Genomic DNA, 26997 nt, shown 5'->3' with positions numbered 1-26997 from the left:
GCAATATAGAAGGATAAGTTGGAAATAGTCCACAGAAGGGAGGCACTAGAATTAAGAGGTTTTCTGTAGAATATGAGGTTTTAGCTAGGACTTGAAGGAAGCCGGTAGGTGGAAAAGAGGTGGGAAAACATTCCAGGGACTGAGTCAGCAAAGTGATGGGAGTCTCTTATTCAAGAAAGAGCCAGGAGACTAGTTTTACTGCATTGAAGAGTATGGGGAAGGGGGTAAAGTATAAAAAGACTGAAAAGGTGTGTGGGGTAGAGCGGGGGAGAAGTAGGTTATGAAGGACCGTGAACAACAAAGAACTTTGTATTTTATTCTGGAGGTGATAGGGAACCACTGGAGTATGCTGAATGTGGGAGTGACGTGGTGCTTTAGGAAAATCACTTTGGTGGCTGCATGGATAACGGAATGGAGAAGGGAAAGACTTATGGCAGGCAGACCAGCCAACAAGCTATTTATTGTAATAGTCCAAGCATGAGGTGATGAAGGCCAGCACTGGGGTGGTGGCAGTATCAGAGAAGAGAAGAAGACATAGTTGAGTGATGTTACAAAGGTGAATTCACCAGGCTTTGACAACAGGTGGGATATAGGGGGAAGGAGGGGGAGATAGTGAGAAATTGAGGGTTACTCCTAGGTTTTGAGCCTGGAGGACTGGGAAGATGGTGTGGCCCTCAACAGTAGGGAAATTTGGAAGGAGTGGAGTGTGTAGGGGGAAAGATAATGAATTTAGTTTTGGACACACTGTGTTTAAGATGTCTACTGGAAATCCAGTCTGAGATGAGTGAAGGGTAGTTGGAGATGAGAAACTGGAAGTGAAGTTAGAGGTCAGGGCTGGATAAGCAGATTTGACAATTCTGAACATGGAGATGACAATTAAATCCATGAAAGGTGATAAGATCACCCAGTAATATAGTATAGAGGGAGAAAGGAAGAGGGTCCAGGACAGAGCCCTGTGGGACACCTATGGTTAGTGCTAGATTGTGTTTTTATATGGATAGAACTATTGGAGTATAGTGCTTGTATACTATAGTTTCATGCAACTACCTAAGTTTTAAGATATTAAAAAAGTTGTTTTCTTCATATCATTTTGTGTAAATTCATTTGCCATTTGTTTTTTTTTTTTTTTCCAGCTTGCTCTGCGGTCCGTGAATTCTTCTAGATCAGCTTATGCAAGTGTTTTATTCCCAACTTCATTCTTTCAACTGTACCAATGGTCAGCTACGCCTGAAATATGTGACAGTAATATGCCATTGCGTCTAAAATGTAAATTAGGAATGAAGGTAAATCATAGTGGACTGAAGGCAGTGTGGTTTTTTTTCCCCAGTGCATAGTGGGAATATTTGATATGTGGAACAAAAACATATATTCTTTATATTTTGGTTTAAATTAATTCAATGCAACGTCATTTATAAAGGGGTGCTTGCTTCTTGTAAGCTTACTGTCCTAGGAGTCAACAACTCAAATGGAACTTATAGGCTAGACAGGGGATATAACATTTAAGCAAGTAATTAATACAAAATGTTTTAAGCTTAAAACTGCACTAAAACTTTTGGGACACCTTGAATTGCTAACAGTACTTTTGTGGTAGCAAAAAACAGGAAACATAGTATTTACCCATCATCTGGAGAGTGACTAAACATATGTGGTCACAATAATATTACTGTGCTATAAAAAACAATGACTGTGATGACTACAGAGAAGCATGGAAAGATTTACATGAACTAATACATAGTGAAGTAAGCAGAATCAAGAAGACAGTATACACAGTGTTTACAACAATATAAGTGGAGAAAATAAGAAAAAACACTTGAAAATTAATTCTTTGACATCAAACTTGGCCCCAAGAAGAGACTTTAGGATATTAGAAGATACCTTCCCCTCCCCCTCCTCTGCTTCTGGAACACTACATATAATGGCTGACTTTTTCAGTACATTTCTTAGTTTTGCTGTCCATTAATTTCTTTCTCCCCCTGCCTTTGTTATAAGGACTACACCTTTCTGAAAGAGAATAGGGGAAGGATTCAGTTGAAAATGCAGGTGATATTAAACCAAAAGATATCACTAAAATTTTATTTTATAAAAAGAATTCATTCATTAGCCTACTTGCATTCTGCAGATAGTCTTCTGCTCATTCAACTGTTGTGCTGATTATTTTTAGGTATAACTTTACTGTCAATTTATTAGAGTTAAATGTGTGAATTTACCACTCAAAATGTTGATCATTTCGTCTTTGCAACTTCAGTTTATTAGTTCTAACTGATATCTTGCTTATAATTAGGATTTGCTCTCAGGTGAGTAATGGTGTCTTGGTCGTGGCAACATGGTTTGAAGAGAATTCCCATTGGTGAAAGAGTGAGAATTTCCACTGGTAAAATTAACTGAAAGGGAAAAAATTATCTATATTTTCTACTCATTAATCCTATGATTATAAGGAGGGTAACCCTTGACAATTCACTTGTCTGGGGCTTGTCTACTTATGTGTTCTGGAGGAAAGCAGTGGCTGAGTGTTTTGAGACAGCATTTTTTGATTTGCATGTGATGGAGCAATTACTCATTTTTGAAATATATGGCTAGTTGCTGAAAAGAAGAGTAGAAAAAAATATAGTTTGCTCTCTGTCACCAACTCTTGCTGAAAAGAAAACAAAGTTGTTACTTCTCTGAGTTGTACCTATTGTTACTGAGAAGTGGAGAAGATGAATCTTGTCAAAGGTAGCAGAGTTGGAGAGGTTTTTGCTAATATTGAGATAAGGACTTCTGCCTTTCCCAAAAAGACCATAGCACTCCTTCAACTGAAGGAATCATTAAGCCTGAAGGCATTGATAAGCTTGATGTTCAAAGTGATGGACACTATAGCGCTATAAGGAAATGAGCCCAGCTGAGCGGAGGAACAGCTTAGAAGTGGAGCATCAGAGAAGCAATCCGACAGATCAATGAATCCAGCTGAGATGCTTTCCCTAGAGAGGTGTTAGTCTGGAATGGTGGATTAACTCAGCTTAGCAGTGGAAGCATTTGTTCACACAGAAGATAACACTCATCAAGAAACTTTTATGGACAATTCCTGAGACAAAAAGAGGATATTGAAGTTTACTATTTGTGAGTTGTGAGTATCCCTGGCTACACATATTCCCTACATGTATGCCTCACTACTCTATAACTTAATGTGTACCCACTCCCTCAGATACTACGTGTACTGGTGGGAGATGGTGATTTGGGTTTAGGGATGGAATATTGTATAAATTTTATGTTTGCTTTTCATTTTCAATTGCTATTTTAGTTAATGGTTATTAGTAGCCTATTTACTAATGGGAAATACATTGGTGGGAGCTTTAGTGTTAGCAGGAATAGTCACTCACAAGGGTTAGTCTTTGAAAGGATTGATTATAAGAGCTACCCTCCAAGGAAGCTCAAATTTCCTAGAATGAACACAAGTCAAGGGAAGCTAGACAAAGGAAAAGAATGAATTCTGAGAGTGGAGGGAAGGAGCAAGGAGAAGCTACAGGATTTTGAATTGTTTGTACTTAAAGACTGAAGTAGATCATTCTAAAGATCTAGTTATTGAAGAAAAAACATATAATTTGATGCCTTATTAATTCTTCAATTTTATTAATCACTGCTTAATCTAACCCTATTTTTATCTGTAAGGTTGAATAGGACCCTTTCAATTCAACCAGAATTTTTGTATTAGAATGAAAGTCTTCCCATTATGCTTAAGGTTAATACCTCAAGCCTTAGGCCAGTTTAATAGCAAAATTCCTTGCCTTTGTTTTTTCTAATCAGATAGTCTTAATTGCATGTGTGTATATGTATGTGGTGGGGGTGGGGGGACAGAGAAAAGAGGAAAGGAGGGAGGAAGAGGGTCATTCAATGAGTGGGAGGAGAAAAGGCATACCCACAGCAAAACTAGCTTCTCTACCGATTTCATCCAAATTTCCTAACCTTTAACAATCAAATAGATCATTCAGGGTATGCTGTCTGTCCCCTACAGGGTGCAAATGGGTCACTGAAAGTCTGAAATGGGTTCAAGCTTAAACTTCACAGTCTCTGTTGCCCCTTAAATACTGTAATTTCATCAAATTGGTAGTGGCAGGGAGAATCATTCAGGAGTCCCCTGTTGACTTCTCCCCATTCCAGACACACTCTTATAGCTAGTTAAAGAGCTAATGTTCATGTTCCCTTTTTAAACTCTGTTCTCTCTTAGCAGGAAGAAGACTAGTGATTTGAGCTTCTTTTTTTCTGTTTCAAAGCTCTTAGCCTTTTCTGCTTTTCCATCCAGATGAGTGTGGAAGGACATTAATTACACAATAGCATGATGTCCCTGGTTTTTTGGAAGACCCCCAATTATCTTTTCCCTAATCAGAAAATGGGTTTTCTCAGCTCCTTTGCTAATTCCTTAAAGAGTCTTCACTTGCTTTTGTGTAACATTTTACCTAGTGTCATTTGTACTTTACATTTAATTATTAGTTACCATCCCCAAAAGGAAGTTCACAGGATTGACTATAACAGGGTTAGGAGTATAAATTCAAACAGTCTCTCTTTTAAATGACATCTTCCTTATAATAAAATGTAAAATTCTTATTACATACACTTTTTTGTTACAGTCAGTTCTGCCCATATTTAGATGTCTGAATACACTTGAAAGAAATGTGGAAAAGTGGAATATTTTTACAAGCGCTAATACATGCCATGTGATTATTCAGCTCTTCTGCAAACATGGTAGGTATGGTTATAAACTTATTTTCCTTCTAAGCTTATTTCATGTTTATAATATTTTCATTATACCTTAAATATTCTTAGCATTAGAAATTACTTTGAATTTGTGAAGTTTCATGATGCAAAAATTTTGCATTACAGATAACCTTACTAATATGAAAAACAGCACTAAAAAGTCAGTTAGTAATAAAGAATTATTTCGTCATTGAGTAAGACTGAGAGGCATAGGTTCTGCATATATACAAACCAGTCTGAAATGCATCCTGTTAAATTTAGTTATACAGTTATTGGTTGATTGCCCAATTCCAGTAGAATGTTTCAGGCTAGTATGTATGTAGAGATGGAGAAATACCAAGAAGTAATGAAGTTGGAAGCCACAAAACGCAAACTTCTAAACTTCTAGACCAAATGCTAGTAGTAAAAACGTTGAATTGTACCTGCTTTGCCTACTTAAATAATGCTATAACAGATTAGGTTATTGTTATATTGATGTACCAAAAAAAATCTCAATGCAAGTGATTTTGGTATTCAACAAATATTTGTCAATTGGTTTTAATAGCTTCTATAGAAGGTCTTACTATAAAAGTAGAAAAATGTACATATTTAAACATAATAACAATTTTACATTCAGCAGTCTGGTGGAAGAACATTGTTTTAGGATGGAGTGAATTAGAGTGTGCCATCATTTTTTATTGTTGCTCTTAAAGATTCAACCAATAATGAACACATAAATACATTTAGAAATTTTGTATCTGATAAGATTTTTTGATGTCTTAAGGCAACCTTATTAAAGAAGTAGTCAAGAAGTCAGGACATCACACCCAGTTGCAAGAAAATGTCTTTCTTTTAAAAGAATTTTGAATAATGCCTCCTTGGTCAGACAGAATGACGTGTTTCGTGGTGTCCACTAGAGAGCGATAAATGCATTTCCAAAAAATAGTTCTTCTGCTATAGGTGATATATACCTGGAAAATACTCAATAAATATGCTTCTTCAATTTTAGAGGTATCAAAATAGGTTTGTTTTGTTTGTTTGTTTTGCCAGACCTCTGATTTCATTGGTGCAGGAAGTATGCCATTAGAAAACTCCTTCTGCCAAAGCAGATTAATGACTTCTTTGTATAGTCTTAGTCTTAGAGGGTTGGCTCCAGTACTGAGAGGTTACACGTGCCTTTATTGCACACGCATAGGCATATACATATATATCCCTACAGTTTCCTAGATACTAGTTTTCTATTAATATTTTTCTAGTTTTGTACTAATTTTCTAATTATAAATAATATATAAATATTATAAAATAATAAATAATATAAAATACTAGTTTTCTAGTATTACTAGATACTAGTTGCATCAGTGAATTTGCCAACAAGGACAACGTAATGCTAGCTTGTCCATATGTGTGTGTTAATGTGTGTGTGGTATATGTGTGTGTATGGGTTGTTATTTGTCATTTGTTTTTAAAAAGGACCAATGACATTACCCATGACATCATGGGTGATGTCTTAACTTGCATGTGAAATTTACATGAGGCTGAGTTGCACAGAGACATCAGCCTCACTCTTTGTTCGTGTATTATCAAAGTCCAGTGGCAGGACAAAGGTCAAGACAACTGGCAATGGCAGTTGTGGATGACCTTGGTGTTTTCTATGCCTGACCAAGACCTAAGCACTCTGTAGTGCTTACTTCAGCTGCCTTCCTAGCTGTTGAAACATTGTTCTTATCTACCATTCCACTAGGGAAAGTCTTCATATGCTTAGGGTAGACAGCCCCCTAATTCACTCATGGACAGGTTGAGGCCTACTGGATACCCTCAACCTGGTTTAAATTGTCAGCTGAGATGGTTTACTGGGTGTGGTCACTACACATGCTACAGCTTCTTTGAGTCATAATATTTAATTTTTCCCAGTTACATGTAAAAATTTTTAACATTCATTTTTTTTAAAAATTCTTACTTCCAAATTCTTTCTTCCCTTCTCTTGAGAAGGCAAGTGATTTGATATAAGTGCAGTCATGTAAAACATTTCCATATTAGTCATGTTGTGTAAGAAAACATGGACCAAAAAAAAAACCCCAAGAAAAATAAAGTTAAAAAAAGTACACTTTGATCTGAATTCGGATTCTACCAGTTCTTTCTATAGAGGTAGATGGCGTTTTTTCATCCTAAGTCCTTCAGAACTGTCTTGGATCATCGTACTGCTGAGAATAGCTAAGTCATTCAGAGTTGATCATCACACAATATTACTGTGTACAATGTTCTCCTAGTTCTGCTCATTTCCCTTTATATCAGTTCATGTAAGTCTTTCAAGGTTTTCTAAGAGCATCCTGCTCATCATTTCTTATAGCACAATAGTATTCCATCCACAATAATATGCCACAATTTGTTCAAGCCATTCCCTACTTGATGGGCATCAATTCTGCCAATTTCCATTTCTTTGCCAACACAAAAAGAGCTGCTATAAATATTTTTGTACCTATAGGTCCTTTTCCTTTTTATTTTTTTTATCTCCTTGGGATACAGACCTAGTAGTGGTATATCTGGGTCAAAGGTTTTATAGTCCTCTAGGTATAGTTCAAATTGCTTTCCACAATGGTTAGATCAGTTCACAGCTCCACCAACAATGCATTAATGTCTCAATTTTACCACTTCCTCTCCATTTGTCATCTTCCTTTTCTGTCATATTAGTCAATCTGATAGGTGTGAAGTGGTAGCTTAGCATTGTTTTAGTTTGCATTTCTCTAATCAATAGTGTTTTAGAGCATTTTTCATATGACTATAAATAGCTTTGATTACTTCATCTGCAAACTGCCTATTAATATGCTTTGACCATTTATGAATTCTGGAATGATTTGTATTTTTATAAATTTGATTCAGTTCTCTACAAATTTGAGAAATAAGGCCTTTATCAGACAAACTTCCTGTAAAATTTTTTCACAGTTATGATTACTGTGTATTTCTCTCTGTCCTATTTCCCCCTGCTTATCCTTTCTCTTTCTCTCCTTTTGCCCCTTTCATCCTCAAAAGTGGTTTGCTTCTGACTACCACTTCTCCCAATCCACCCTCTCTTCTATCAGCCCCACCCCTTCTTCTGACCTCCTTTTTTTCTGTAGAGTAGAATAGATTTCTATACCCAATTGAGTGTATATGCTATTCCTCCTTGGAGCCAATTCTGATGAGAGTAAAGTTCAATTGCTCTCTCCCCACCCCCATTTTCCTCTCCACTGTAAGAGCTCTTTCACACCTCTTTTATGTGAGATAATTTACCCCCTTCTACTTCTCTCTTCCCCTTTCTCCCAGTATATTTCTCTTTCTCACTCCCTCACTTTTTTAAAAAAGATATCACCTCATCATAATCAACTTGCATCTGTGCCCTCTGTCTATATATACTCATTCTAAGTATCGTAATAAAAATAAACTTCTTAGGAATTACAAGTATCATCTTCCCATGTAGGAATATAAACAGTTTAACTTTATTGAAGCCCTTATGATTTATCTTTCCTAATTACCTTTTTATGCTTCTGTTGAGTCTTGCATTTGAAAGTCAATTTTTTTATTCAGCTCTGATCTTTTCACTAAGAATGCTTGAAAGTCCTCAATTTCATTGAATATCCATTTTCCCCATGAAGGATTATACTCAGTTTTGCTGGGTAGGTGATTCTTGGTTGTAATCCTAGCTCTTTTGCCCTCCAAAATAGTATATTCCAGTCCCTTTAATACTTCAATGTAGAAGCTGCTAAATCTGGCATTATCCTGATATCTTAATATTCCTGGGAGTTTTCATTTTGAAATATCTTTCAGGAGATGATTGGTAGATTCTTTCAATTTCTATTTACCCTCTGATTCTAGAATATCGAGGAAGTTTTCCTTGATAATTTCTTGAAAGATGATGTCTAGCCTTTTTTTTTTTACTATGGCTTTCAGATAGTCTAATATTTCCTAAATTATCTCTCCTCAATCTGTTTTCTAGGTCAGTTATTTTTTCTGATGATATACTTCACATTTTCTTCTATTTTTTCATTCTTTTGATTTTGCTTTATTGTTTCTCGATCAATTCTAATTTTCAAGGAATTATTTTCTTCAGTTAGCTTTTTACCTCCTTTTCCGTTTGGCCAATTCTGCATTTTAAGAAGCTCTTCTCTTTACTGGATTTTTGTACCTCTTTTACAATTTGGCTTATTCTGTTTTTTTTTTAAGGTGCTATTTTCTTTAGTATTGTTTTGAGGCTTCTTTTCAAGCTATTGCCTTTTTTCCCCACTATTTTCTTGTATTACTCTCATTTCTTTTCCCAATTTCCCTTCACCTATCTTATTTGATATTTAAAATCCTTTTTGTGCTCTTCCAACAATTCTTTTTTATTTTTATTTAATATTTTTAGTTTTCAACATTGATTTCCACAAGATTTTGAGTTACAAATTTTCTCACTATTTCTATGGTGAGAAATTCTGATTGCCCATTTTTCCAGTCTGCCTTCCCTTCTATCACCCCACTCCCCCCATCCCCTTTCCCCTTACTTTCTTGTAGGGCAAGATAGATTTCTATACTCCATTGCTTGTATATTTTATTTCCCAGTTGCATGTAAAAACAACTTTTTTTAAACATTTGTTTTTAGAACTTTGAGTTCCAAATTCTCTCCCTTCTTCCCTCCCCACTCACCCTCCTTGAGAAGGCAAGAAATTTAACATAGGCCACACATGTATCATTATGCAAACACTTCCATAATAGTAATGTTGTGAAAGACTAACTATATTTCCCTCCATCCTACCCTGTCCCCCTTTATTCAATTTTCTCCCTTGACCCTGTCCCTTGTTAAAAGTGTTTGCTTTTGACTACCTCCTTCCCCAATCTGCCCTCTCTTCTATCATTTCCCCCCTCTTGTCCCCTTTCCCTTACTTTTCTGTAGGGTAAGATACCCAATTGAGTGTGTATGTTATTCCCTTCTTAAGTCAAATCCAATGAAAGCAAGATTCACTCATTCCCTTTCACCTGCCCCCTCTTCCCTTCCATTATAATTGCTTTTTCTTGTCACTTTTATTTGAGATAATTTACCCTATTCTATCTCTGCCTTTCTCCTTCTCCCAATATATTCCTCTCTCACCCCTTAATTTTATTTTTTTTAGATATCATCCCTTCATATTCAATAACCCTGTGCCATCTATCTATCTATCTATCTATCTATCTGTCTATCTATCTATCTATGTATATTCCCTTCAACTACCCTAATACTGAGAAAGGTCTCATGAGTTACAAATATCATCTTTCCATGTAGGAATGTAAACAAAATAGTTCAACTTTAGTAAGTCCCTTATGATTTCACTTTCCTGTTTACCTTTTCATGCTTCTCTTGATTCTTGTATTTAAAAGTTATATTTTCTATTCAGCTCTGGTGTTTTCATTGAGAATGCTTGCTTGAAAGACCTCTATTTTATTGAAAATCCATATTTTGCCCTGGAGTATTATACTCAGTTTTGCTGGGTAGGTGATTCTTGGTTTCAATTCTAACTCCTTTGACCTCCAGAATATCATATTCCAAGCCATTTGATCCCTTAATGTAGAAGCTGCTAGATCTTGTGTTATCCTGATTGTGTTTCCACAATACTCAATTTGTTTATTTCTGACTGCTTGCAACATTTTCTTCTTGACCTGGGAACTCTAGAATGTGGCTACAATATTCCTAGAAGTTTTCTTTTTGGGATATTTTTCAAGAGGCAATTGGTGGAGTCTTTCAATTTCTATTTTACCCTCTGGTTCTAGAATATCAGGGCAGTTTTCCTTGATAATTTCTTTAAAGGTGATGTCTAGGCTCTTTTTTCAATCATGGCTTTCATGTAGTCCAATAGTTTTTAAATTATCTTTCCTGGATTTATTTTCCAGGTCAGTGGTTTTTGCAATGAGATATTTCACATTGTCTTCTATTTTTTCATTCTTTTGGTTCTGCTTTGTAATTTCTTGATTTCTTATAAAGTCATTAGCTTCCACTGGCTCCATTCTAATTTTTAAGATAGTATCTTCTTCAATGGTCTTTTGGACCTCTTTTTCCATTTGGCTAATTCTGCCTTTTAAGGCATTCTTTTCCTGATTGGCTTTTTGGAGCTCTTTTGCCATTTGGGTTAGTCTATTTTTTAAGGTATTATTTTCTTCAGTATTTTTTGGGTCTCCTTTAGCAAGTCATTGACTTGTTTTTCATGGTTTTCTCACATCACTCTCATGTCTCTTCCCAATTTTTCCACAACTTCTCTTACTTGCTTTTCCAAATCCTTTTTGAGCTCTTCCATGGCCTGAGACCAATTTGTATTTTTCTTGGAGGCTTTTGATGTAGGACTTTTGACTTTGTTGACTTCTTCTGGCTGTATGTTTTGATTCTCTGTCACCAAAGACAGATTCTATAGTCTGAGTCCTTTTATACTGCTTGCTCATTTTCCAGCCAGTTACTTGACTTTTCAGCTTTTTGTTGGAATATGATTGCTTTCAGAGTGAAGCTTCAGGGGTTTTGCACTGCTGTTTTCAGAGCTACTTTTATGTAGTGGTATGATGCTCCTCTCCTGGCTTGTGCTCTGGTCTGTGAGTGCAGGCACTCTTTTCTGCCATGTAACCACCAGGAGGACTCCCTGTCCACAGCTACCACAAAGCTCTGCCACACCAGCGCTCTTACTCCCTCAAGAACCACCAACCATGATTGTGACCCAGATCCAAGCAGGGTAAAGCAAGAGAACCTTGCCTCAGTGCCAGCAAAGTGCTCCCTGCACTCTTGCTCTGATCAGCTCCTTGATTCTTCCCACTGTGTGGACCTGGGGCTGAAAGCAGCTGCTACACTGCTGTTGCTGCTGCTGCCGCCGCCACCACCGCCACCTCCATGCCCTGGGGCTGTGGCTGGACACACTTTCCTCACCCAGATCCAGCAGTTTCCCCACTGACCTGCTCCATTGTCTTTGTGGGTTGAGAAGTCTGGTAACTGCCATAATTCAGTGATTCAGGGCCCTGAGGCCTGCTCTGCCCAGCCTAGTCAGCACCTGGTCTGTTCTGGCGCAGCCCATATTGGGCTGCACTCCGCTCCCAGCATGGTGCAATAGACCTTTCTCAGTGACCATCCAGGCCATCTTGGGCTGGAGACTTGTTTCCCTCTGTTATTTCGTGGGTTCTGTAGCTCTAGAATTTCGTTAGAGTAATTTTTAACAGGGGTTTGGAAGGATTTGGGGCAGACCTTAAGCAAGTCCCTGTTTTCAAGCTGCCATCTTGGCTCCACCCTCTTCCAAAAATTCTTTTTGTGCCTTGTTTCAACAATCGGGCTAGCAGCTGTTGTGGGGGTGAAAGACCAACACAAGCCCAACAACAAGAATGCTGCCAAAGCACTTCAAAAGCCCAGGTTCTTTTGATCTGCTTTAGTAAGGAAAGCCACATTAAGGGGTTGATAAGCTTACTTTAATTCAACATACAAGTACCATTCACTTGGTTCAGGGGAAAAAGCCAGCACCCTGATCTTTGGAGCAAATACAAATGAATTACAAACATCGACAGACAGACCAAATACAGATTCATAGTTACCAACATCTAGGTTCAGCCCGGGGGCTGATAACAAGGGCTGGCCCAGAGTCATGCACGCCACCACTGCTGTGGGTAAGAGCTCCAAGAAAGAGAAAGCCAATCCCTGGTTTTGTATCTTTTTCAGGGTCAAGGGTGAGTCACACATGCGACTCACCCACGTGACCTAGAATCGTCACAAAGAGGTGACTTAAACCCACATGGTCTAAAAGCCTCTGATGTCCCAAACATGTCACTCAAACTCATGTGTAAACTAGGCCCTCCCCTGAGGCAAGGAGGACTCCAAGGACTCCCAAATCTAATCAAGGAAACAAAGGCCAAACTCTTCAAGGGCACTTGATTGAACTGAGTGCTAAGAGCCCATTTTATTTACCAACACATGCCTAAAATGAATTCACATTTTTCTTTGAAGCTTTAGATCTAGCAGCTTTGACTTTGTTGTCTTCTTCTGATTTTGTGTTTTGCTCTTCCCTGTTACAATAGTAACTTTCTATAGTTTTCTTTTTTGTTGTTGTTGTTTGCTATTTTTCCAGCCCATTTTTTTTAACTTTTAACTTGATGTTAAAATTGGGCTTTTCTCCAAGGGTAGAGGAGGGCACTATTCCTAGCTTCAGTTTTACTTTGTGCAGCTACTTCTTTTAGAGCTACTTCTGGGGTTCTGTAAGTTTTCAGTTTTTGCAAGGTGGTGTGATCTGAGGAGATGTGTATTTACTACACTTCTGGCCTGTGCTCTGCTCTATGAGCTATCACAAGCACTCTTTTTTGTTGTGAAGCTGTCACCAGGTTCCCTGCTTCCTCGCAGCCACTTGCCCTAGACTGTGACCCAGGACCTCAACCCAGATCCACATATGGGCAATGCAACAGAGTCCTACACCTATTGCCAGCAAAGGGACCCCTTTAATCTCCTCATCACTTGTCCAGCCTCCTTAGTGCCTGTTGCCTGGGAGCTCTAGAAGCTGCCACCACTGATTCAATTGGCCCCAAAGCCTGCTGCTTGCTTGCCTGCACTGGGCTGTGCACTCTTACTCTCACTCCAGTGTGACAGACCTTTTCTGTCATCCTTCTAAGTTGTCTTGGGCTGGAAAATTGTTTCACTTCATTCTTTTGTTGGTTCTGCCACTCCAGAATTGGTTTTGAGGCCTTATTTTAAAGTTGTTTGGAGGGGAATTTGGGAGAGCTGAGGTGAGTCCCTGCCTTTTCTCTGCTATCTTACCAAAGACTTTCTCATGCTGTAGCTTCTTTGAGCCATAGGTGATAGTTGGATGAAGGTACCAAAGGTGAATTAAGAAGTCCTGAAAAGGGCTCAGCAAGCCCTCACACCAGAGGTGCTAGTCCTCCCTGAACACCACATACACACACATATGTATGTATGTATGCATGTGTGTATATATATAATACATATATATTAGCTGCATTAGAAGTATGTATGTGTATGTGCATATAGATAATGTGTGCGTGTGTGCACGTGCGCGCGTACGTGCACACGCACATGCATCTCAGAAGCAGGAATTGATCTCAGATGTTCTTGAATATGAGCCAGTTCTTTATTCACTGTACCATGCTGCCTCTTAAGTTACATTCTGTTTTGAAATTTAAAAAAAAAACCTATCTTTGAAGCTGATGGATCTGAGATTTCATCAATGTGGGGTTATTCCTTCCTCTAGTATAAATTACAGCCTATCTGTGAGTCTTGCTCCCATGTCATTTTTGTTCATGTCCTTTTTGTGAGGCCTCATTAGGGTGCTTTGACCTGGCTGGAAGGCTGGAGCCCTTCCTTGGGGTCTTTGAATGTTTTTTTAGCTCTCAGTGAGTATCAATCAAGGACTCTTGGAGTGTAACATTAACTTGTCCATCTGTTAATTTTGTTCTGTGCAATGCTTCTTCCAGTCATTCAAAGGGTCACAGGATTCAGAGCTAGGAGGGGAAGGGACCTTAGAAGCCATTAAGTCATAAATAAATGTTTACTATGTACAAGATACTGTCCTGTGTATTGGTGTCTAGTCCTCATTTTGCCTTTTAGCAACTCCTCTAAGTTAATTATCATGTACACATTCATTTGGAACTTTGAAATGCTAAGTGATTACTCTGTGCTCTTTTGTAGGCATTATAAAAACTCATAATTTGGCTTTTCAAGAGTCTGAGCCTTTACAAGCTGCTTTTGCAAAGAACATGTGTCCTAATATATTGAAGGTTCAGTCAAGGTAATCAAGCCCTCTCAATCTCTCTGTCTTGGTCTCTGTCTCTGCCTCTCCATTTTTCACTCTCAGATACTGAAAGAACTTTGGTCCCAGATTAAAAATTCATAACCTATAGTTTCCAAGTCTGTTACAGTTTTTGAGGTTATAGTAAATAGCTTAGAGACATCCAAACAAGAGGAACACACCTTGAGAATGATATATTTAAAGTAAGAGCTACCTAAGTGTACAATTCCTCAACCCTTTGGTGGAAAATATCTTAAAGTTATCCCATCTGTGTGGTTTTATACAGAATGTATATTTCCCCCTAATAGGGGGAAAACTCTCTAATAAGACATTCCTCTTACTTGAGGCCTTCTAACCACATAACCCTTTGGGTTTGATTAAGTAGAGTTTTCATCACATTTGCCATATGGTTTTGGGAGAAATGCTTAATCTCACAATATCTTAGTTTTCTATTGGTTGAAGTGAGTGATGCAAATTTGTTTTCAATATAGGATTATTTTTGAGATGTGGTTTGGACTAGATTCTACTGAGGTTGCTTTTATTCTCAAATTCTGTGATTCTATGAATCTACATCAAATTTTCCATCTAAAAGAGTCAATCATTACAAATGAATTACTGGGGAAAGGATTCTGGGAAGGTGGTGGAGTAGGTCAGAAAACTTTTGGCTTTCCAAATTTCCTCCACAAAATAAGACAGAACATCACCTCAGAGGCAACATAGAGCAGTAGAAATAAATAAAAGTCAATTTAAAGCAGTTGTCCTCCTCAGACAACCTGAGAAGACTCCAGGAAAGACTGCAAATTCTAGGGGTGGAGGTTTGGCCTGAGTGAAGTACAGACACGTCCAGGAAGATTCATTGAATCAACAAACAGCAAGCCCTGGGGGAAGCTGGGTCTGGAGGCTTCAGGGAAGGAGGCAGTCTAAAGCCTCAGGAACTTTTACCTTGGATATTGTGAGAGTTGGGTATCTGAGCAGGGGAAGATTGAAGAGCCCTCTGCTGTCATACTGTGCTAACCAGAGCTATCGCTGGCTGCAGCAAGTACATGATTGGTGAGTGTGGTAGCAGAGGGGTGGGAACCCTGATGGCTGTGGGCACTTTCAGGAGAGTGGAGTCCCTAGTTTCAGTTTCAGGGCAGAGAGGCAAGCTGAACTTCATAGCACCAGGAGGGACCACAGGGAGCAAGAGCATTTACAGGATAGTGTAACTGCTGGCCCTAGTCATGACTTAGAGGTAGAGAGGAGTGTCCAAGGTTGGGTCCACAGAGCTCAAAAAATAACAGTAAGAAGGACCTGATACTGTCGTCCACACCTTGGGACCTGATTACAATACTAAGGTGCTAAAAACAAAATAAAAATAAAAATGAGTAAGCAAAGAAGAAAGAACCCAACCATAGAGAGCTACTATGGGTCATATTCAGAGGAAGATAGTGAAGTTAAAAACAAACAAACAACACTCCTACTTCTAAGAGAAATGTCACATGGTCACAAGCCCAAAAAGAGTTCTAAGAACTTAAAAAGGACTTCAAAAATCAAATAAGAGAAATAGAGGGAAAAAATAAGAGCAAGAAAATCAAGAAAATTATTTTAAAAATATTCAATAGGAAAAAGAAATCCTAAAACTTAAGGAAGAAAATAACTCTATGAAAACTAGAATTAGGCAAGGGGAAAGTAATGGTATTAAAAGACACCAAGAAATAATAAAATCAAAAGAATGAAAAAAAGAAGAAAATGTGAAACACCTCATAAGAAAAACAACTGATCTGGAGAGATCAAGTCAAGACCACATGAGAATTGTTGGACTACCTGAAAGTTACATCATAAAAAAGAATCTTGAGACAATATTATAAGAAATTATTAAGGAAAATTGCCCTGAAGTTCTAGAACAAAAGGGTAAAGTAGAAACAGAAAAAAAAAAATCCACCAATTATCACCTGAAAGAAATTCAAGGAATATCATAACCAAGTTTCAGAGTTTCCAGGTTAAGGAGAAAATATTACAAGCAACAAGGGGGAAAAAGCAATTTAAATACTGGGGAGCTACAATTAGGATCCTACCAGACCTAGCAGCTTCTATATTAAAAGACCATAGGTCTTGGAATATTTTATTTCAAAGAGCAAAAGGGCTGGGGTTGTGACCAAAAATAAGTTACCCACCAAAGTTGAGTACAGTTATTCCTACCACATTGCTAAAATTAGGGGTGCAGTGCCCCCCCAAATCTGGAAAATCCACATAAAAAATTTTGGCCCTCCCTTAGTACCAGAGAAGTCTGATTTTTTTTCTTTTATGGGTGTTTATAGTACCTTATTGTAAAATTTGTGTTAAGTATTTGGTCATAGTTTCTGTGCTGTCTGCTGGCCTTCTCCTATTGTCTACAACTTCTGCAAAACTCTCTGAAAATTCCCACTTAATTTCTTCTGCCAACCCAAGATATATCAAAACCTTGATGGGGTGGGGGGAAAGTCACAGTGTAGAAGGGATAACTGCATAATCCTGAACAGAAAAACAATGGACATTTAGTGAACTGAAAGACTTTCAGGTTTTTGTAACAAAAAAGACCAGAACTCAATGGAAAAATTGGACATAGAAGATCCAGGAGAAACATAAGGTAAACATTAAAGACCAATTATAAGGGACTCAATAAGGTCAAACTATTTACTTCTTATACATGAAAATGTTATCAGTACTCTTGAGACTGTCATCATTACTTGGGTAGTTTGAAAGAGAGGCTTGGGCTGAGCTGAGTATAATGGAGTGATTCTAAAAAATAAAACTGGGTAGGGAGAGGTAAAAGAGAGCAATTATCTCATACAAAGTGAGACACAGAGGAAACAGGTGGGGGTGGAGGGCTGGTAGTGTTAGAACCCTATTCTCATCAGATCTGGGTTAAAGAGGGAACAACATATACATCTAGAAGGGTATAGAAGTCCTCTAAATTTATAAAGAAATAAAAGGGTGAGAAGATAGGATAAGGGAGGGACTTTTAGAAAGGTGTGTAGATTAAGAATTAGGAGGGTAGGGGGAGAGGTTAAGGCAGGGATTGAGGTTATGGTTAGGAGTAAATTAGATGTTTGAGGAGAGATAGGGTAAATAGGGTGAGAAGGATAAATAGAGAGGGAAAATAGGGTGGAGGGAAATACAAAACTAGAAATTATAACTTTGAATGTGAATGGGATGAACTCACCCATAAAAGGGAAATGGATGGCAGAATGGATTAAAAATCAGAATTGACAATATGTTGTTTACAAGAAACACAATTAGAAATGAGAGGTAGACACAAAGTTAAAATAAAGGGCTGGAATAGAATTCATTATGCTTCAGTGGATGTAAAAAAAAGCAGGAGTAGTAATCATGATCTCAGACAAAGTTGAAGTTAAAATCGATTTAATTAAAATAGATAAACAGGGAAATTACACTCGTGTCACCAATATTAGTCAATGTTGTTTTAGAAATGCTAGCAATAGCAATAAAAGAAAAAGAAATTGGAGGAGTCAGAATGAGAAATAAGGTGATAAACTATCTCTTTTTGTAAATGATATGATGATATATTTGGAAATATTCTAAAGATTCAGCTAACTGAAACAATAATTTCAGCACAGTAGTAGGATATACAATAAACCTAAATAAATTATTAGCATATTTATAAATATCACAATCTTTCAAGAAGAGATAGTAAGAGATAATTCTATTTAAAATAATTGTAAGTAGTATAAAATACCTGGGTGTATACCTACCTAAACAGACCCAGGAACTATAGGAACATACTTAAAAAAACTCTTTATACCAATAAAGTCAGATGTAAATAATTGAAGAAATATTAATTGTTCATAGGTAAGCAAAGCCAACATAATAAAAATGACAATTTCACCTAATTTATTTATTCAATGCCATCCCAATTAAATTACCAGAAGTTATTTTACTGACGTAGAAAAATAATAACGAAATTCATTTAGGAGAACAAAAGGTCAAGAATTTCAGTGAAACTAATGAAAAAATGTAAAGGAAGGAGCTTTAGCAGTACCAGATTTTAAACTATATTATAAGGCAGTAATTATCAGAACTATCTGGTACTGGCTAAGAAATAGGTAGATTATTGGAACAGAATAGACATACAAAGCACAGTAGTAAATGATTATATTAAACTTGTTTCTGACAAATATAAAGATTGAAGTTTTAGGGATAAGAATTCTTTGGGCATAGACCATTACCTTAAAAGATTTACCAAGACAAAGTCAAAATGTATACATGACCTAATATAAAGGGAGATATCACAAAAAAATGAGAAGAAAATGGAACATATCACCTATCAGACTTATGGATAGGAGAACAATTAATATATAAACAAGAGATAGAGAGCATTGTGGGGTGTAAAATGGATACTTTCAATTACATTAAATTAAAAGGATTTTGTACAAATAAAACCAATATAGCCAAGGTTAAAAGGAAAGCAGGAAATTGGGAAAAAATCTTTATAGACAGTCTCACAGATAAAGGTCTCATTTCTCAGGTGTATATATACATATATATATATATGTATATATACATATATACATATATATGTATATACATATATATGTATATATACATATATATGTATATATACATATATATGTATATATACATATATATGTATATATACATATATATGTATATATACATATATACATATATATGTATATATACATACACACACACACACACACACATATATGTGTGTATATATATATATAAAGAACTTTGCCAAATTTATAAGAATGAGTCATTCCCCAATTGATAGTCAAAGGATATAAATAGAGAGGTTTTCGATGAAGAAATAAAAACTATATATAGTCATATGAAAAAATGCTGTAAATCATTATTAGAGAAATGCAAATTAAAAGAAGTTTGACATATCATCTTACACTTATTAGACTGGTTAAAATGATAGATGCCCATCAGTTGGGGAATGGCTGAACAAGTTGTAGCATTTGATTGTGATAGAATACTGCTGTGTTATAAGAAATGATGAGCTGGTTGATTTTAGAAAAACATGGAAAGACTAGCATGAAATAATGAAGAGTGAAACAAGTAATACCAAGAGAACGTTGTAAATAATAACAGAAATATTGTCCTAAGAACAACTTTGCATGATTGATTCATCTTGGGTATCATAAATATTCAAACCAACTACAAAGGACCCATGAAGGAAGGTGCTATCCTTCTCCAGAGAAAGAACTGATCAACAGAATGGCTTTACATACACACACACACACACACATATAAAAATGTGTGTGTGTGTGTGTAATTATAGCCTCTAGGGTGGAGTGGGAAGGGAGGGAGAAAAAAAAAACAAGTGTAGAGCAGAGAACAAAAGAAAAAGTTAGAAGGAAACATGGAAAAGCAGAGTAGCTTTGTTCTTTTTTTTCCTTTTTTAAAAAAGTCATTTATTTATTTAATATTTTTAGTTTTCAGCATTAATTTTCACAAGTTTGAATTACAAATTTTCTCCCCATTTCTACCCTCCCCCCCCCACTCCAAGATGGCATATATTCTGATTGTCCCGTTCCCCAGTCAACCCTCCCTTCTGTCACGCCACTCTACGCCCTCCATCCCCTTTTCCCTTACTTTTTTGTAGGGCAAGATAGATTTTTATGGCCCATTGTCTGTATATCGTATTTCCTAGTTGCATGCAAAAACTTTTTTTTTTGAACATCTGCTTTTAAAACTTTGAGTTCCAAATTCTCTCACCTCTTCCCTCCCCACCCAGCCTCCCTAAGAAGGCAAGCAACTCAACATAGGCCACATGTGTATCATTATGCAAAGCCCTTCTACAATACTCATGTTGTGAAAGACTAACTATATTTTGCTCCTTCCTATCCCATCCCCCTTTATCCAATTTGACCCTGTCCCTTTTCAAAAGTGTTTGCTTTTGATTACCTCCTCCCCCCATCTGCCCTCCCTTCTATCATCCCCCCTTTTTTATCTCCTTCCTCCTTCTTTCCTGTGGGGTAAGATACCCAATTGAGTGTGTATGTTGTTCCCTCCTCAGGTCAAATCTAATGAGAGCAAGATTCCCTCATTCCCCCTCACCTGCCCCCTCTTACCTCCCAACAGAACTGCTTTTTCTTGCCACTTTTATGTGAGATAATTTACCCCCTTCTATCTCTCCCTTTCTTCTTCTCTCAATATATTCCTCTCTCATCCCTTAACTTGATTCTTTTTTAGGTATCATCCCTTCATATTCAACTCACCCTGTACCCTCAGTCTATGTATATGTATATTCCCTTCAGCTACCCTAATGCTAAGGTCTCATGAATTATACACATCATCTTTTCATGTAGGAATGTAAACAAAACAGTTCAACTTTAGTAAGTCGCTTATGATTTCTCTTTCTTGATTACCTTTTCATGCTTCTTTTGATTCTTGTGTTTGAAAGTCAAATTTTCTATTCAGCTCTGGTCTTTTCACTGAGAAAGCTTGAAAGTCCTCTATTTTACTGAAAGTCCATATTTTGCCTTGGAGCATGATACTCAGTATTGCTGGGTAGGTGATTCTTGGTTTTAATCCTAGCTCCATTGACCTCCAGAATATCATATTGCAAGCCATTCGATCCCTTAATGTAGAAGCTGCTAGATCTTGTATTATCCTGATTGTTTTTCCACAATACTTAAATTGTTTCTTTCTGGCTGCTTGCAGTATTTTCTCCTTGACCTGGGAACTCTGGAATTTGGCGACAATATTCCTAGGAGTTTTCTTTTTGGGATATTTTTCAAGAGGCAATTGGTGGATTCTTTCAATTTCTATTTTACCCTCTGGTTCTAGAATATCAGGGCAATTCTCCTTGATAATTTCTTGAAAGATGATATCAAGGCTCTTTTTTTGATCATGACTTTCAGGTAGTCCAATAATTTTTAAAGTATCTCTCTTGGATCTATTTTCCAGGTCAGTGGTTTTTCCAGTGAGATATATTTCACATTGTCTTCCATTTTTTCATTCCTTTGGTTCTGTTTTATAATATCTTGATTTCTCATAAAGTCACTAGCTTCCATTTGTTCCAGTCTAATTTTTAAAGTAGTATTTTCTTCAGTGGTCTTTTGGACCTCCTTTTCCATTTGGCTAATTCTGCCTTTCAAGGCATTCTTCTCCTCATTGGCTTTTTGGAGCTCTTTTGCCATTTGGGTTAGTCTATTTTTTAAGGTGTTATTTTCTTCAGTATATTTTTGGGTCTCCTTTGGCAAGTCATTGACTTCTTTTTCATGGTTTTCTCACATCCTTCTCATTTCTCTTCCCAGTTTTTCTCTACTTCTCTAACTTGCTTTTCCAAATCCTTTTTGAGCTCTTCCATGGCCTCAGACCAGTTCATGTTTTTTTGGAGGCTTTTGATTTAGGCTCTTTGACTTTGTTGACTTCTTCTGGCTGTATGTTTTGGTCTTCTTTGTCCCCAGAGAAAGATTCCAAAGTCTGAGTCTGAATCTGAGTCTGTTTTCGCTGCCTGGCCATGTTCCCAGCCAACTTACCTGACCCTTGAGTTTTTTGTTGGGGTATGACTGCTTGTAGAGTAGACAGTATTTTGTCCAAAGCTTGAGGGGTTGCGCTGTTTTTTTCAGAGCTATTTCTACACAGCAAGCTCTGCCACACCAGTGCTCCTCCTCCCCCAAGAACCACCAGCCACTCAGATCTTAAGCAGGCTCTGCACTCCAGCTCTGATCCACCACTTAATTCCTCCCACCAGGTGGGCATGGGGCCAGAAGCAACTGCAGCTGTAGTTCTGTAGCTGTACCCTCTCTGCTGCCCCCAGGGCTCTGGCCAAACCACAAACTCTTTTCACTCTGTCCCCTGCAGTTTTTCCCACTAACCTCTGTTGTCTTTGGTGTTTGTGGGTTGAGAAGTCTGGTAATTGCCACAGCTCACTGATTCAGGGTGCTAGGGCCTGTTCTGCCCGGCTCCTGGTCTGGTTGGTCCGGACGCAGCCCACACTAGGCTCTGCTCCACTCCACTCCCAGCTCCAAGATAGACCTTACCCAGTGACTATCCAGGCTGTCCTGGGCTGGAGCCCTGCTTCCATCTGCTATTCTGTGGGTTCTGCAGCTCTAGAATTTGTTCAGAGCCATTTTTTACAGGTTTTTGGAGGGACCTGGGGGGAGCTCACGCAGCTCCCTGCTTTCCAGCTCTGGTTTTGGCTCCGCCCCTAGAGTAGCTTTGAAAACAATGTGTTGTATTTATTACATAGTGGTTTTTTTGAGTAAAAGGTCTGAAATGGAAATTCATGGTTTTATATTGAATCATCTCTTTATGTTGTACTGTGTATATGATAGAATAAATAAGTAGAGAAGAGAAAAAGAAATCTAGCCTGTAAACCCCAAGATATCTTGTGAGTTTTCAGCAATCAAAATTTATATTCTTTTGGGCAGAGCACCTATAGGTAAGACAATTAACTCATTTGCTCCATGTTGGTTCATTTGTGATTTCTTGAAATACAGCATTGGAGAATTAGGCTTTGATAAAGCCCATTGGGATTAAAATGGAGCTACTTGACCACCCCTCGAACCCAAATCACTGGGTCTCACTGATTGACTAACAATGGGTCCCAGTCCAAGACTTCCTTGGTCATTGTTTGGGTTTTGATGGCACAGAGTGAGTATAAATAACAGTTGTTTCTGTCAGGCTTGGACAACATCCTCTACATTTTTTCACAGGCCTCCCCAAATCCTTTGGCAGGCTGCAAGTGGCCACAGGTTGTGCAGGCCCAGTTTCTATTTTGGCCAGAAACCCTGAGGGTCTTCTCCTCCCAGACTGATTTTTTTTTGACTAGATAAAAGAGGCCACTTTTTGCCTCATTTCTTACCTATCTGTAATCACTGAATGGGCGATGCCTCTGACAAACTGAGACCTGGGAACAGCCTTAGTTTAAAAAGGCCAAGGTCTTCCCACTGCATCTGGGGCAATTTCCAGTTGTTCTGATCTATGTCTTACCACTGGACCCAGATGGCTCTGGAGGACAGAGTGACGCCAGTGACTTTGCACAGCCCTGCCTCACTTAAATCTAACTCACTTGCAAGTCAAGACATCACCTTCCTGATGTCATTGGTCCTCTTTAAGAACCCAGGACAAATAACAACTGTGTTCATGGAAACTTTTTTTATGTCTTTTTGTATTTAAGTTCAAAATGAATAAAAAATTTAAAAAAAGAATTCCCTTTTACCTCCTTCTTGTGATAAGCAGGTAAATAAAAAGCCAACTAATCTATTTCATAATGACCAGAGTTTTTTTCCTCTCAGGTATTTCTTCATCTATTCATTCAGTAAGCTCACATTAAGTGCCTCTAATGTGCCAAGCACTGTGCTAGATGCCAGGAACACAAAGCCAGAAAGTCTTGTGTTCTACAGAAGCTTACTTTCCATGGCAGAAAAACAACATGTACACAAATAGACATCTACAAAATATGGACAAAATCAATACACAGTGATTCAGAGAAGTGTTGAGGACAAGAGCTCTAAAAACAGGATGGGGTAAAGATAAAGCCTTGTGCATTTCTACTAGTTAAAAACTTTATGATGTTGTCAAGAATGGAATGAGATTACTGCATAAGTGATACAAAAATGGGAATGCACACACCAAATATAAATATATTTAATATTATCCCAAGATTTTAGAATGTTGGAAAAGGAGCTTAGAGAGGTGTCCAGCCTCCTTATTACAACTGAGGAAACCCAAGTCCCAAAGTTTGAGGAGCCCTGCTTTGCCAAGGATTGTAGGAGAGATTGGATGAGAACACAAAAGGGTTCATATTTCCAACCCAGTGCCCTGTGCTGCCGCATCATACTAGGCCATCTTCAGGGGGTGGTACAAGGCCAATAGTTTTAAAATCAAGTTATACTTGTGACTGACTCTTTTAATGACATTTTATTCTGGTGCTTTATTAAGGCTGCTGTGGGTTAAAAGTACTTTAATTAATGACATTTTGTTGTTTATGTGGTTTTCCATGAAGAATATCATTTTTTGAAGTCTACAATAAAATATTCAAATTTAAAGACGATAATTGATAGTCATTTTTTTGTTGTATGAAAATTATAAAATCTGAACCATAATAAGTCGTGTTGTGAGGTAAAGATTGAATTAGCAGTTGGTGATATAATTTGTTTTTGTTTGTTTTCCAACTAACTTTAATATGGTTCACTGTTCTTAGGTTGCTGGCTGATATAATGGTTCATTTTCCATTGAGTCAAGAAGAAATTACTTTAGCTGTGACACCAATGAAAGTTTGCTTTAAAAGCTATGTTGAGGATGAAATAGGTAAGAAGTACCTTTTAATAATGCTTTTTTAGATAATTTTGAGACTAAGCCAATTAGAAATTAAACATATAGATTCAGAATTTTAAAAGCAATTTAATTAACATATAAAAATCAAGTGAAGACTTTTGGAAAGGGAAGGTAGATTCATTCAAATTGAAACTTAAATTGGGCACTGTTTTTAAGTTGATCTTGGTTTACCAGAGAGGAAACAAATGCAGTATAATGACTTTGCCAGTAGTGGGGAAAGATTCAGTATGTTTTCTGTTACTTTTATAGCCCAAATAAAAGCATTTTATGCAAATAAAATTAAGTTTTCAATTCCTATCCTTTTTTTAAGAAAAAAAATTAATTTTCGCCAAGTTATAAGTGGGAGAAACTTTCTAGATGGAAGGGGAAAAAAATGAAAGTACATAAAAGCAGCCATCCTGAAAGGTTTGCTAATGGGATAAAGGAGCTTAACAATGGTGTAATAGAATCAGGGGTTTGGAGCTATCAAGAATATGTGCCAGCATCTTTTTAACACAACAGCTGGATTTAAGCTGCTTGACCCAACCTCAACCTGGGATGATTATTCTGTTGTTGAATAAAAGAACAAACACAAAGGAAGAAACTATATTTGTTTTAAAATGAGAAACTAGTAGAACCAGGGCTTTAATTGGTTGGATCAGATTCAGTGCCTTTTTTTTGGTGGTAATAGGGAGGATTGGAAAATGAACACCAAGTTGGCAAACATACTGCTTTCATTTGCATAAGGCCACTTTGGAATAGGCCCAGTGCAGCCAGTTAGGACCTGAATGCATGGCATTGCACACAAAAACTTAGTGTAAGGATTGAGGGGTTGTGCCCTGCTTGCTGTGTCATTTCTTTAGCTTAGTCCTTGATCCAAACATCACGGGATCACAAATGTAGAGCTGAGAGAGACCCCGTCCCCTGGTCTAATGCACTTCAGAGAAGAGGGAATTGAGGTTCAGAGAGGGCAAGAGTCTTGCCTATGGCATGTGTGGCCTTGGGCCTTAGGCCTGTGGGCCTAAACCCAGGTCAGCTTTCTTCATTGTCCCACACTGCTTGTTGGCTATGGAGAACAACACAAGTTCCTATTGTTTGTGTTAAAAATATATTTTGAAGGTCCACCTCTTTTTTTAATTAATTTTTTTCAGTTATCAGGCATTTGATTTTCCAGTCCTTTCCTGGGGGAGAAAAAAGAAAAAGAAAATGGAACTAGTAATTGCAACTTGCACCTAGTAATTATGGTCAAGCAAAACAAATTCCTATACTGAAAAATGCATTTCTCATTTTTCATATTTAATCCATTGCCTTTCTGTCAGGAGGTATGTAACATTCATCATCATTGATCCTCAGGAATTATAATTGATCATTGTATGGATCAAAGTTCTTCAGTCTTTTAAAATTATTCATTTTTATAATGTTGATATTATAGTATAAATCATTTTCCTGGTTCTGCTCATTTTACTTTGTATCAGTCCATACAAGTCTTGCCAAATTTCACAAAAATCATCTTTCTTCATTTCTTTCAGCACAATAATATTCTACTACATTCAGATACCACAATTTGTTCAGCTGTTCCTCAATCAATGGGCATCTCCCAAAGTTCCAGCTCTTTGCCATTTCAAAAAGAACTCACAGCTCCACTTGTTATGTAGGGTTCTCACTCAAGTAAAAAACCATTAATTTAGAATTATAAACTATGATTCTGACATTTTTATAGAAGAGTAAAAGTGTTGCTAACTCCCTTATGTATCTAACTGGCCAGATAGTCAGTGCAAGTTCAGGTCAAATAGGGATTTTAAAATGTAAGTTTACATTGCTTTTGTCAAAGGATCATAGGATTTTTACACCTGGAAAGGACCTTGGGATCATCTAGTCCAATTCTCTCATTAGAAACAAAAGAATTTTACCTTGTAGTAGAGTGATTTGTCCAATATGACACAAGAGGAGATTTTGGTATTGAACTTGGATTTCTTACATCCTTGTTTGTTGTAGGCATGTGCAAATGAAACTTGATTCTGAAACAGGCTGCATTTATAGGTGCAAGTAAAGATCCCTTGCTTTACTGGGTTGTTTAAAGGTGTATATGTGTGGTGGGAGAGGGGGGTGTTGTTTTTCTCTGCTCAAGATTTTTTTGGGAATCAAAAACACATGATAGCCTCTTTTAAAATATTTGTGGAGGAGGGATGGCTTAGAATTTGAACACATATAAATGTTATTTTGACTAAACTTTCTTAACTTATCTAAGGCCTAGAAAGCACAAATTAAAATCATA

General features: G+C 37.3%; 1 protein-coding gene across 1 annotated transcript in view; it reads left to right on the top strand.

Moving 5' to 3' along the window:
• The window catches only part of RAD9B (RAD9 checkpoint clamp component B), a 54700-nt gene that overhangs the window by 4598 nt on the left and 23105 nt on the right, over positions 1-26997 (top strand). The window contains exons 3-6 of the mRNA XM_036760210.1: positions 1134-1283; positions 4602-4716; positions 14348-14447; positions 24610-24716. Of these exons, the coding sequence (XP_036616105.1) occupies positions 1134-1283; positions 4602-4716; positions 14348-14447; positions 24610-24716 (472 nt within the window). The remainder of the gene's footprint in view (positions 1-1133; positions 1284-4601; positions 4717-14347; positions 14448-24609; positions 24717-26997) is intronic.

Source organism: Trichosurus vulpecula, chromosome 1, assembly GCF_011100635.1.
Source record: "Trichosurus vulpecula isolate mTriVul1 chromosome 1, mTriVul1.pri, whole genome shotgun sequence".
NCBI lineage: Eukaryota > Metazoa > Chordata > Mammalia > Diprotodontia > Phalangeridae > Trichosurus > Trichosurus vulpecula.
Note: the sequence above shows the minus strand (reverse complement) of the source record. Positions and strands in the feature narration are given on the sequence as shown.